The sequence below is a fragment of the Eurosta solidaginis genome, chromosome 3 (assembly GCF_040869045.1).
Source record: "Eurosta solidaginis isolate ZX-2024a chromosome 3, ASM4086904v1, whole genome shotgun sequence".
NCBI classification, from domain to species: domain Eukaryota; kingdom Metazoa; phylum Arthropoda; class Insecta; order Diptera; family Tephritidae; genus Eurosta; species Eurosta solidaginis.
The window spans coordinates 241690397-241703785 of NC_090321.1; the positions used below are offsets into that span (position 1 = coordinate 241690397).

General features: G+C 40.9%; 1 protein-coding gene across 1 annotated transcript; it reads right to left on the reverse strand.

The window, feature by feature from the left end:
• Window positions 1-281: 281 nt before the first annotated feature.
• Window positions 282-5083, reverse strand: LOC137247055 (mitochondrial potassium channel ATP-binding subunit). Its single transcript, XM_067778126.1, has 7 exons — window positions 4873-5083; window positions 4345-4717; window positions 2218-2751; window positions 1801-2163; window positions 1619-1738; window positions 836-1441; window positions 282-778 (listed from the first exon to the last, which is right to left on the reverse strand). The coding sequence occupies exons 1-7, from the start codon at window positions 4899-4901 to the stop codon at window positions 602-604; spliced, it is 2202 nt and encodes a 733-aa protein (XP_067634227.1). The 5' UTR covers window positions 4902-5083; the 3' UTR covers window positions 282-601.
• Window positions 5084-13389: the final 8306 nt, after the last annotated feature.

A 13389-nucleotide genomic window follows, 5' to 3' on the forward strand; every position in this document is an offset into this window, starting at 1 on the left:
ATCGCGTATTTTCCGTGACTTTGCTAATCGTTGTAGGCAATTAAGCTGGGATCAGTAACACTAAGCCATCAGCGTAGCTGACTTTCTTTTGTTTCGGGGTTTACAGGGTTCCGTTAACTACCAGTATCAATAGAAGAGGGACCCCACGCCACCTGAAAGCCGTTCTACATACCAAGCTTGTGTCTAATGTTAGGTTGACAATCTACTTCTGATCATACCTTTATGCTTATGCATCTATGGAGCTATATATTTTAGGTATAATAAAGCCTTAAATATTCATCTTAGTTATTAACAATTTGAAGTTTTATTATTAACATTTGTTAAAGCAGTATTCTTACTAACAATTACTTTGCTATTTAAACTTAAATTTAGTTTTTAATTCCATAGTCAATAAATAATTTCCGTGCTATTAAAACACAATTGTAAGAAAAATAAATTGCAACAGTAAATTATTTAAAAAACCAATAACCTACGGCATGCCACTGTAAGTACAGAAATGAAATATTTGTGATCTATTGTACTAACATAATCTGTAACTAAATAATAATTGGAAATCTTTCGAGGTATTGTCGTCTAGTATTAAAAGTTCGATGAACGAATTCTATCCTTGCTGCATATTTGGACGATTTATATTGGCAGTATACGTACTGTCCCCATCCGTGTTGGCAGTGTTTGTTGTATCTTGTTGAAGTTCTTGTACGTTTGCACGGCGTTCCTGCTGACGCACCAGCTCATAGTAGAGACCACGTGTCGCCATTAATTCCTCATGCTTGCCGGACTGGAATATAAACATGAATTTCTTAAGAGGATATAAATAAAAATTCACTGTTCTTACCTCCACTATACGACCATGTTCCATTACCACAATCAAGTCCGCGTTCCTTATTGTCGATAAACGGTGTGCGATCACCAAAGTAGTGCGATTTAAAACCGCGGTATCTAAAGCCTTCTGTACCTCAGATTCACTTGTTGCATCCAATGCACTAGTAGCCTCGTCTAATATTAAAACTTTCGGATTTTTCAACAAAGCACGTGCTATAGCGATACGTTGCCGCTGTCCACCACTTAATTGTGTACCACGCTCTCCTACATTGGTATTGTAACCTTCAGGCAAAGTTGTAATGAAATCATGTGATTGTGATAGTTTGGCCGCATTAAAAACGTCTTCCTCTTTGGCTTCAGCACGTCCATATCGTATATTCTCCAGTATTGTAGTTGCGAAGAGTATGGGCTGCTGTTCAATGAAACCGATTACGTTGCCACGCAGCCAATATGGCGCAATATCAGCAAGTTTGTAACCATCTAATTTAATAGTACCCGCGGTGGGTTCATAAAAACGTTCAACTAGCGCTGCGACCGTTGATTTTCCGGAGCCTGAGGCACCCACAAGTGCGACTGTTTGGCCGGGACGTAATGTAAGGTTGAAATCTTTCAAAACTATCTGTTTAAGAATATAGAAAATATAGAAGTTTTTAGCGTATATTTCATAATGCAATATTATTTTTGGGAGTAAAATAAATAAAACTTAGGAGGAAAAGCTAAGATCACTTGAGGTTGAAATTTGTTGCCTTTCATTCTGTGCTGAAATAATTTCACATCGCTATTCCTGCCAACTTACATGTTCTGGCCTTGAAGGATATGCGAATGTTACATTTTCAAAACGAATTTCACCGTTGAGGTGCTTTTGTGGAATCTCATAACCATGCAGTAGCTCCACTTTAGGCTGCAGCTGCAAATACTACAAATACAAAAGAATATTATTTGGGAACGATTAAAATCTGCAAATTGAACTATAGCTACCTCAAACACCCTGGAACCCGCAGTCATTCCACGTATCATTGTGCCCAGCAATATAGAGCCCTGAGCCAAAGACCGTTGCACACCTTGCGAAGCAACGAGAAAAGCCATAAGAGCACCTGGTGAGAGACTCTCCGTGGACATAAGATGACCACCCATAAAAAGCGTGGTTAGCACCAAGCCGTTGAGGAAGAAATTTGTTAAACCCTGAAATACGGCAATGCCATAACCAAGCTCCTCTGCCAAATGCGCAGCCTCATTTGTTTCCTTAGTGAATAGCTCAATCTCACTGTACTCACAAGCACTTGAACGCACAGTACGTACATTGGAGAATGCCTCTTCACATACACCCGTTGCACGTTCGGACTATAAATAAATACAATAAGCATTCAGCTTTCTTTGCAAGTAAATGCCGCTCACCTGAGATTGTGCGTTTTTACTCAAACAACGCAACTTCCGCCCCAGATATGACATGAACGCCACAACCACTGGTACTGCAGCCAACGCAATTGCAGCCATATGTGGTGAGATAAGAAACAGCGATACGCCACCGCCTACAAGTTGGGCCATACTGCGTAAACCTTGTGAAAAGAATTGCTTGAAACATGCTTTGAAGTCTTGCACATCAGCGGTAAGACGATTCACGAGTTCACCCGTGCGGTTAGCATCGAAAAAAGCAATATCCTGCAATAAGATCTGCTTGAAAAGATCTTGACGCAGTTTAGCCGCTAACCGTTCACCAATGCGACTAAGCAGATAGATGTAGATAAATGTGAAACCAGATTGTAAAAAATACAGACTGAGTAAATTACTCGCTGGACGTCGAACATCATTGAAAAACGAATTGTGGAGCGGATCTTTGACGTAGGTGTTAGCGTAACGAGCTAGTGTGTTGACAAGATCGCCGAGAAGATTGGGAATACGTATATTGATGAAAGCCACAATGAGGGCGGCCTATTTGATAGGAAAGAAAGTTGAGTTTTAGTTATAGTTCTAATATTAGATATGATGTTAATGGTTGTTAGTTTTATACAGCATCCTGTGCTAGAGAAAAAACGAGGAAGTAGATTTTGCGAGTTATTGAATACAAAGCTTCTCCAACCCAAATGTCAACCTCACCTTAAGGTGTGTACTGTTACAGATATGAACGTATCATTCACATATTTGGCAAGCGGGATAAGGCTGATATCGATAGAATTGATAATATTGAACTGTTCTGTTGTTGTAGGAGTGTAATCGATGTTGATGAACCTTTGCTGAATATAGATCCGATAAGTTCTGGTAACAAGCACTATTGAGGTACTAACCCCGACGATTTCGGGAACGATTTTAAATGACCACATTGAAACTTCTGGCCATTCCGCTCCCCACCCCTAGTACCATGAGGAAATTGAGGCCGCCACAGCCTTGACTGCTAAATATGTGTATGATACATTCATATTTGCTACAGGATTCCCCTCGCGTAGGTGAGGTTGACAATTGGGTTTTAAGAGCTATGAAGCTTGAGTTGCTGGCACCTACAGTAGTTCTTCTTCTTGTGGCGACGTATGACATACAGGGCATACATTCCAATCTGAGTTTAGTCTGGTTAAGAGTTCAACCTATTACAGTACTTAGATCGGCTCTGTGAGGTGATACTCCGTAGGCTTAGCTTTCTAAATTGTCATTAAATTGAACAATTGCTTATCGGTGAGCAATTGGATCGTAAGACTGAAAGGAATACATCTAGTGGCTGTATTGAAAGTCACAACCATCTAATGCTTTACCATCAACGCCTTCTTGTCCAATCCCCAGTCACTGCCGACAAATGAGTTTTGAATGTGAAATAATCCTAATAAAACTTAACTGTAGATAAGTTGATAGTCAGTAGCGTGGTACGGCACCACAAACCGACAAAAACATATAATTATATACCCTTCTCCCATGCCCTTGAATATAGGGTGGCCGTACATTTAGTCGGTGAAAGTGGAAAACTAGACAATGCGAAGAAGCTGGAGAAATCAGGGAGAACCAGCTTCATCCATTCGCAAATGAAACTGCTGCAACTCAATATCGGTGTCCTCTCGAAGCCACAGACATCTTACCAACATGCTGGTCGTCTTATCGTTAGGGTAGTTTTGGTTATTGAGCAAAATGGTCCCTTGTATCTTCGTTACTGAAGAAGTGAGAGATATAGTATGATTCGGCTCTACTTGTTTCCATATTTAAGGAAAGATAAGGGTGGACAAAAGTGGGTTGGATTTTTTTGTTGTTTAGCTAACTCCTTGAACGTGTTTTAGCTGTTAGTGTTACTACGTCTGGTTGCAATGGCGAATGCTTGGAGCTTTTTCTCTCAGCTTATAAGACGTATGTTAAGTGCACTATGTGTTATGTGACTGCCATCAGTTGTGATAATAGCGCTGATAGTTTTTAATGAATATTACGTGCGTCACCAATATTTGAACCGATAAAGAAATAATAAATTTAAAGTAAAATTCTATAAAAGATTTTAGATCTTATCGTACTACTACTTCTTTTGCAATAAATGAAATAATCGAAAAAGCTCACCGCAATCGCTCCAACCAACTCCCACAAATGTGGCTCCAAATATGACCAGAATCGACGCCAATCGAATTTACCAGCTTCTGGTTGTAGGGTTTTCTGCAGCACTCCAGCCAGCCGGTTACCCTCGCATTGCACTTGCCGAGCGAACGCCAAATATGTGCGTGTGCCCAAACCCAATGAAACGCCACAACCGCCCAGTAGTAAAAGGCGAGTATTCAATATACGTTTCCCACTTGTGACTGAAGCTCTAAAAGCTTTCTGCTCCACTACGCGTAGTAATTTGTTGGAATTTTTTAAGTGGGCGCTAAAACAGTGTATGCGACAGAGATGTGATTGAGGCACCGTTTGGCGTTTTGGCAATTGTGCTAAATGGCGGCTAAAAAAATATTAAAGCAGATTTATTTTTTGACCACATAATTAAATTAATATGCAACTCATAAAACAATAACAAAAAACGCTCTAAAATTCCCGCAGCATGACATAATCACACTTATGAAGCGCCGCTTCGCGTTTGTAATTGTTCGGACGCACCTACAGCTAGCTCCCAGCAATCGAAACATATTCGTCACACTTTTCTTATTGTTGGTCAACCACTGTTTCCGCACAATAATTAAATATTGCTTATGGAATCTTAAAATTTGTTAGGAATTTCCACCTCCAGCTGCCGTTCTTAAAAAAAACAGGTAAAATTCACGCACGCACCCAAACAACCTTGCAAAAAAAAAAAACACCAAAACAAAAAAAGTTGCGGAAATGTCAAAATATAATAACAAAGTATATGTAAAACAACAATAAACAAATACTAAACAAATTGAAATCAGCTGTTATTTGGCGCTGCCATATATTTGGAAGGCTTTTATTTATGCACATGTTTGTAGCGTTAAAACTAGTGTGACGACTTTCCGAAAGGTGACGCCTTGGTTCGTTAGTCAGCATTGGGGTGTTGCCGACGACTAGAGTTGTGCTTTTTCGATCATTTCAGAGATTCGAATCTTGTGTTCTTTTTCTGATTAACGAACAAGTTGCTCTTTTTGTTCATCCGTTCTTTTTTTTTAAAGCAAATTTGATCACTGCTGCTCGCACCCGCGAAAAAAGCTAACAAGTATAGATGGGGGTGTGTATGCAGCAATGCTTTGTGTAGGTATATTTAAATGAGTAATGAATAAATAAGTTAATATATATATGTATAATTAACTTCAAAAAGTTACAAATTTCAGAAGATCCAGGAAATTGAAAGAGTACAGACACAAATTGTAAATATGAACTTTTCAAGTTTAATAAATCTAATAATTTACAAAAACATGTTTTTCATATATAGTCTATACATATATTGTTGTAGTAGTGCCACACACAAAGATGGCCCCACATATCTTTAGTGTAAGTGGCATCATCGACATTCGTGCTCACTGTGAATTTCTGCGTATGTATGTATGAATTTACAATGTTCGCAAACGAGAAGAGAGAGACAATAACATTAGATAAAACGAACTAAAAGAACAAAAATCGAAATCGAAGATCTAGTTCACTTGTTCAGTTGAGAGACCCGGTCAATTGAACAAGTTCAGAACGAAACGACCCAACTCTACCGTCGACTGTTGTGTGGCTTTCTATTTGTCGATGTGCGACTGTTGCTTTCTTTAGTCATCGCCCCATTAAATATGTGAAACAACACAAGTTGTCACCAAAGTCCAAGGAAGCTAGCAGTTTCAACAAGGGTGAAACATAGGTGCTTGGAGCGTAGGTTTCACTGGTTGCTTTCTCTCAAGTACCATTCAGGTGCAGACTACATTCATTGCGAAGTCTTTTCCTTGAGGGCGAACGTTTTGCCCCAGCGGGTTAGGGGGTCAGAATATTCCCGCGGTAGGTATGCCTGATTCAAGGGGCTGTGTAGCGCAACCCTTCAGGTTGCCAGCGCAATATATAGCTTCTCCAAACCAAATTGTCAACCTCACCTATCCGCGGCGAATCCTGTTTGACTAACAGACGAGGCTCTGGCGAGATGGTTTAATGTGGCCACATAAATCGTTCCCGAGATGGTTGGTCTAGAACCTAATGGTGCTGTGGTACCGGAGGGTACCGGATCTATATCCGGCAAAGGACCATTACATCGATAGCACTCCCCAAAGCCTTCGGGGAGCAACCTTATCGCTACAACAACAACAGGGCGAACGTTTTCGACTCTCCCGCCGATCTGTTCCCCCCCCTCGTGAAATAGGTGTTGACAGCGTAGGTTTTACAGGTTGCATTCCCTCAAGTACCATTCAGGTGCAGACTACAGACATTGCGGTGTCTTTCCTTTGAGGGCGAGAAATTCGACTCTCCCGCCGATCTGTTTCCCCCTCTCGTACAATAGTGGGTCTCCTTTTCAGGTCGCATGTACTATGGTTGACTGTAACTTTTGTAGTTGTTGTTGTTGTATTAACCATAAAGCCACTCCACGAAGGTTTTGGGGAGTGTTATCGATGTTGATGGTCCTTTGCCGGATATATATCCGGTAGTTTCCGGTAACAAAGCACCATTAAGGTACTAGCCCGACCATCTCGGGAACGATTTATATGGCCACATTAAACCTTCAAGGCCATCCTCCCTCCCCACCCCCTAGTTCCATGAAGAGCTTGGGGTCCCCAGAGCCTCGTCTTTTAATGAAACAGGATTCGCCGCTGGTAGGTGAGATTGAAAATTTGGTTGGAGAAGCTATATATTGCGCTGGCAACCCCTTGAGAGGGTTGCGCTACACAACCCCTTGAATCCCTAACTTTTGTGGTCTCTTCGCCGGATGGTTCTACTTCGGTTTGGCTTGCTCGACCGGTGGTGATTAACCCTTTACTGGTCATATCCTTCCTTATCGGCGCGATTAATCCACCGGCCGGATGGTTTTCCTTATCTTTCACATTTGTCGCCCTTTCCAACTTTGGTTTGGCTTAGTCCACTGGCGGGGATTTCTGCTGCATTTCCCACTGCGATGTAAGGTTCTGTTGCTTATAAATTTTTTCGCCTTCTTGATGATCTTACCGGCATGTTCCTAAAAAAGGGCAGATTCTTTCGCCATAGGAACTAGATGGCTCATGGAGTAGATTCCCTCGCCCTGCTTTTCCCTTCGGTGTTTATTGCTAGTGCCCAGTTAACTTCCATTCGGCCTTCCCTTCATTCAATTTGTTGTTTTTCTTGTTGTTGTTTGGCAGAACCCCTTGACGTGGTAACGCCATAGTATCTCCCCAAGGCGGCCCAATGCTGGGGAGACGCCGTTATAATAGAGCCGGTGTTGTGAACCTCCTGGCAGCAAACCCGTTCAATGGGCACGGTGATTTGCACCATTTACTAGAGGGTCGCAAGTCTTGCTTGCCGCTCACATTCGGATCTGACCACCTAGAAGTTGAGGCTGTAGCTACCTACATCAGTATGTTGCCTGTCATAGCGAGACGGGTATACCCCCTAAGAGGAAGGAAATTAAATGCCAAACAAACAGTTTCTGTTAAATACTCAGAAACCTGGGGATCCTAAGATCTGATCAAAGAGGCCACACATCCCAGGAACACTGTGCATCTCCGCAAGTACTATGAAGAAATCCGGCATACAAGAGTTCAGACTTTTAAAGCAGATGGGCATAAGAAGGCTTCATCCTCGAAGAGTCGGTAAAGTCGTATGCCGGTAAATAAATGCCCGACGAAAGCTATTCTCAGAGTCAAAGCAAGGTGGAATCAGCGCCTTTAAAATATGACTCTTTGTTCCAACCCTATTGAAACTGCAAGTTTCCTTGGACTTCAATTGAGTATATCGATGATAATTTGTGGGCAATCGCAGCTGTTAGATGCGGCAAAGGCCTGCTAAAAACGTTCATTTATATTTACCGCAAGAGATATAAGCCAGTGACGTAAAGATCTTTTCGCGGCTTTGAACATATAAGGCAGCTCGGATTGGAAGAATGGTAGCTACCTCAGTAGCAAAAGCTCACTTCGAGTACATGATGGTCCGTTTTCATACCACATGACGTGACGTAAGCCTTAATTACTTAAATAATTGATCAGTAGCAATGATGTAGCTAGGATAAATCCAGCAGAGATCTGAATAAACCGAGACAAAAATATTGTTGCCAGGTTCTCCAAAAGCCTCCTTTATCAGAATACTCTAAAGTAATCGCGGAGCTTGAACTTGCGGGTTAAATTGATCTCCTGACAGAAAATCTCACACTAAACCTGCTTTCGACACTAAACCCGATTCCTCGCCTCAGTCGAATGTATTGTCTGAGATATGGTCGTATTTGGTGAAAATGATGGAGTGACCGAAGTCAGAGCGCACATAGCCCATTACACGAAGTCTTATCAAGATGTGTTCATCATGAAATTCGATCCCAAGGTAAGTGTTGTTCTGGAAGCCTCCTGAACCGAGGCTATGTAATAAAGAACTTATGCTGCTCCATGTGCCTTCGCCACTTCCGAAGCAGTTACATTAGTCGATTGGCAGATGCTAGTCGGTCATATGTCAAAGCAGTTTGTATGTCTGAGGCCGATATAGTAGTTAAATAAATGGGTTCAAGAGTTGAGGCTGTTGTTGTTGTAGCCCGAAGGCCTTGCGGAGTGTTATCGAGTTGATGGTCCTGTGCCGGATGCAGATCCGGTACGTTCCGATACCAAGCCCGACCATCTCGAGAACGATTTGGTATGACCACATGGGACCTTCTAGGCCATCCCGACTTCTCATCCCCTAAATCCATGAGGAGTTCGGGGTCGCCAGAGCCTCTGATGTTAATGAAACAGGATTCGCCACGGATAGGTCAGGTTAACAATTGGGTTTGGAGAAGCTATATATTGCGCTGGCAACCAGAAAGGGTTGCGCTACACACCCCCTTGAATCTATTTGTTATTTTAGTCGCCTCTTACGACAGGCATACTTACCGCGGTAATATTCTAACCCCCTAACCCGCTGGGGGTGCTTTCAAGAGTCGCATCTGGTATTGAGGTTTGTATACTTTTGTGGTGCTTCATGAAGTCGGTAATATCCGCAATCATATTAGTGCACTGTAATGTCGTAAGAGACTAAGTGGAAGGCAGGGACTGAACGAAAATAGAGAGGCAGTTCGATGGAGAAATTGAAGAGAAGAACATTATAGTACGAAAGAAGAGGAAAAATTGAAAGGACGATTTTGAAATAATGAACTGAAATATCTCTTAAGCATGAACTTGTATTAAGACATCAAATTGAGCTCTTTCGATTAGGCCATACCTAAATTTTTTACTTGGGTGCCCTCAATATGCGAAAAAGTCTTTCAATAATTAAAGAAGCAAATCAAGTTTTCGGCATTTTTTCGATATGACTTCATCAGCTGTGATTGAATAGCCAGAGCAGCCAGTCCATTTAAGCGGTTTTACAATAAAAAAGTGAGGCAAAAATAAATTTTTAATTTTAGAATAAAATTCATAGATCTTAAAGCAATTATAATTACTTACTTCTTTTGTCGTGTTTCTCAGAATCGTCGTTATCCGTTTCAAACGTGAGAAAGTGTGTTCCGCGGTTGATTTCTATACCGGTAAAGTAGCTAATATCCTCAACAATACCTTGATATTCGGAAAAATTCCTTCTGGATAAGGATCAAGCGCATCCAAAGAGTTTCCAGGTTTGATATCGCCTCTACGAATCAAATATCTGTTCCACACTTCTAATCCGGCAAAACAGCAGGTGGCCCCGCAGTGAGAAATTCCTGATAAAACTCGACTGTCTTGATGAATTTATCAGCTACTTTTTCAATGTTTGAAAAGAGCCGAAAATCCTTCTAGTATATTTTCGTGTTAAGTGAATCTTTCTCCAAGATCCATGATGTAAGAATTTAGGAAAGGATTGAACACTGCTACACGAAAATCATATTTTGTACTTTGAACTTCAGGATTTGCCCGTTTTTTGTGTATACGCGCTATTCTTTTAAGTTTAATCTCAATATCAAGAGTTTCAGCAATTTTTTTCGAAGCTTGTAAATTTCAGAAAACTGTTTTACTTCCTGGCTCAAATCTTGGCGAGATCCACGGCTTGAACCAAATCGAAGATAACCCTTTGCAATTCGCGTCGTAAAGGCAACGAAAGTTGAAAAATTACATTGATAATATGTAAACATAATAAAAATTCAAAATCCATGGCGTTTTTTAAGTGATATAAATTATTTAATATTGAAAGAAGTGTTGGCAATTCGAGAAATGAATAAATGTATATGTATAAGTAAAATTTTTCAAAAATTATATTTTCAGTTTCCCATAGGGGGACTGATCCCCTTGATCCCCCCTTATCCATTCCACTGTGTTGAATATAAAAAGTTATAGCCACTTGCAATGTTTTTACTTTTTTCTTTTATTCGAAGTGTCTCTCATACCAAAAATCGTATAAAAGCATAAGCCATAAATCAAACATAAAGTAAAACTTAATTTGCAAAAAAAAAAAGAAACATAAATATGTATATGCATAAGTGCATGTATGGGCAAGTGCTGGTTTATTCGATTTCTTTTAAAAACAAAATGTTTACGCCCAAAAATAAATCTATTAAGTGTAAAATGCATTTTCCCACACAAAACAATAAAATGTCAAAAATGTCACAAACACTTAACGAAAATTTAGCGAAATAAAATGAGATCTGGCAAATATATACGTACACACATTTATTTGTTTATATGCGTGCGTATTTTGGTTGTGGGTGGATGGGTGGGATGAGAGCTCATATATGAGTTTGGATGTGGCAGGAACAACTGATATACTTTATGCGTTTATTTAAAGCATAATAAATGAACAAAGACGCAAAATATTTCATAAAACTAGGGATGTGTATATCGCTGAGAGCTAGACTGAGCCGCTTAAAGTAAAAAAGAATCGGGACAAGCGACAAGCGCTCGGCGAACTCCGTTCTCAGAGTCTTCAAAACAGACGAGAGAGACGCGCGTCATACTGGCACAGCTTTGATCTGGATATTGTATTAGGTTACACTCTTACTTAGGCAGAATCAACCCCGATTGGGATCACCAAGGTATATCACGCCTTCCTCCACCTGCCTCTGCCTACTTAATGGAAGTCTTCCCCTTCTTATACGTCCAAAAGCCGGTCTTGATTTAAATAATTTCTTGGCTGTACCGTCTTCGTTTATTCGCATAACTAGACCTTGGCATTGACGCCTTTGGATTTGTATTCATTGCCCTCCTTCGATGAAAATACGCACTGGAACAAATACTTTCCGAGAATTCAATAATATAAATGTAAGGCGCGAAGGCCCTGGGGTCTGTTATCGAGTTGAGATTCCCTTGCCGGATACAGATCCGGTACATTCCGGTACCAAGTCCGACCAAGCGTTGTTATGCCCACATGGGACCTTCTATGCCATCCCGCCCTCCCAACCCCTACATCCATGAAGAGTTCGTGGTCGCCAGAGCCTTGGCTGTTAATGAAACAGGATTCGCCACGGATAGGTGAGGTTGACATTGGGTTTGGAGAAGTTACAAACCTGAAAGGGTTGCGCTACACAACCCCTTGAATCTATTTGGTATTTGAGTCGCCTCTTATGACAGGCATACCTACCGCGGGTATATTCTAACCTCCTAACCCACTGGGGGTACGGAATTGACTTGTTTTACGCCATTTTCGAATGGCAACTGCAAGGCAGCTGAGTTTTTGCTAAGAAGCTTTTCATGGCAGAAATAAACTCGAAGAGTTTGCCAAATCACGCCGCTTAGAAAGACATTTTTCTAATTGAAAAAACTTGTTTCGAAATTTTAGATGTTGCTTGAACCCATCATCTTCGGTGCGGCAGGCGGAGCACGCTACCACCACCCCACGGCGGAAGCCCGAGAGCTTCTCTCTCGAAAAAAGGACTATCGTATCGTCCCGCTACACTGATCAAGATTTTGAGTTGTACACCAATACAGGTACGATGAGAGACTAATAAAGCTTGGTATATGTTCGGCGAGAGAGGACTTTACTTCGCAACGCCTATTCAGTTCAAAGAGCACTTGTTGGCAAGAGTTATTCTTCCTTTGATTTCTTATTCCGCTGTTAGTACTGGTTCCCAAATAAACGAAGTCATTTAGAGTCTCCGCAGTGACGTGGATGCGTCAATTCTTTCCTGGTTGAAAAGAAGTACTACTATCCTTATCCTCATTCACCGCAAGACCTACTTTTTTACCTTATTATTCAATCCAGGGAAGGCAGAACCTTCGATTGTTAGGGACAATGATATAAAATCAGCAGCATATGCTAGCGATCGTAAGCTCCTTTAACTACATATATTCTGCCATTGCGGTTTAGATCTTATGCTTGTTCTATATTTTCTAGTAGGGCTTAATAGATGACATGATAGATATTGGCCTTGAATTTTTTTCGAATGGCTTTGCCAGGTATTTCCTCATATTTATGGAGCTGCTGGTGTCGCTAAAAATTGTTGGCAAAGACCTCTTAGTTTTGCAGGGAACTCAAATCCAGTTCCGGCGGATAAAAAAGTGATGTGCGCTAATTTTCTCTTCAAGAATCGGCAGAATTTTCCGCGTGTAATAAATGTACTCCCATTGTTCTCAGTGATCTGGCCTGAAAGCAAGTTTTCAAGGCACAAAAACACTCCCCGAAAGGGCAGTCCTTTGAAGGGCTAATTTATCTTCTCATGCTGGAGTCCGGACATTCTGTGAATGTTGCAATGTAAAGATTTTTTTGTTTACCAGAACCTCCAAAGATCTGTATTACTATTTTCTAAAGGGTCGGTTTATTGTGTACAATTATAAGGCTCTGAGATGCATGTGTGTATGTGCGAAATTTGTTGTTGCCCAAATGGAAGTACATTAAGTGATGGAATTTATTAACCAAGCCCATTTCAACAGCAACTGCCGCATACAATAAACAAAATAATGTTAACCCAATTAAGCAGTGCGCACATAAAGACGAGCTTTAAGAGCACCGAAAATATACAAACGCAAATATAGAGGCATACACATAGGCGCGTGTAATACAAAAATATTGTAACGAATTTACTGAAATTCCGCTTGTACCAAATCTTCTGCTAACGTTCGAATCACTAAACTGTTGAATAAATAA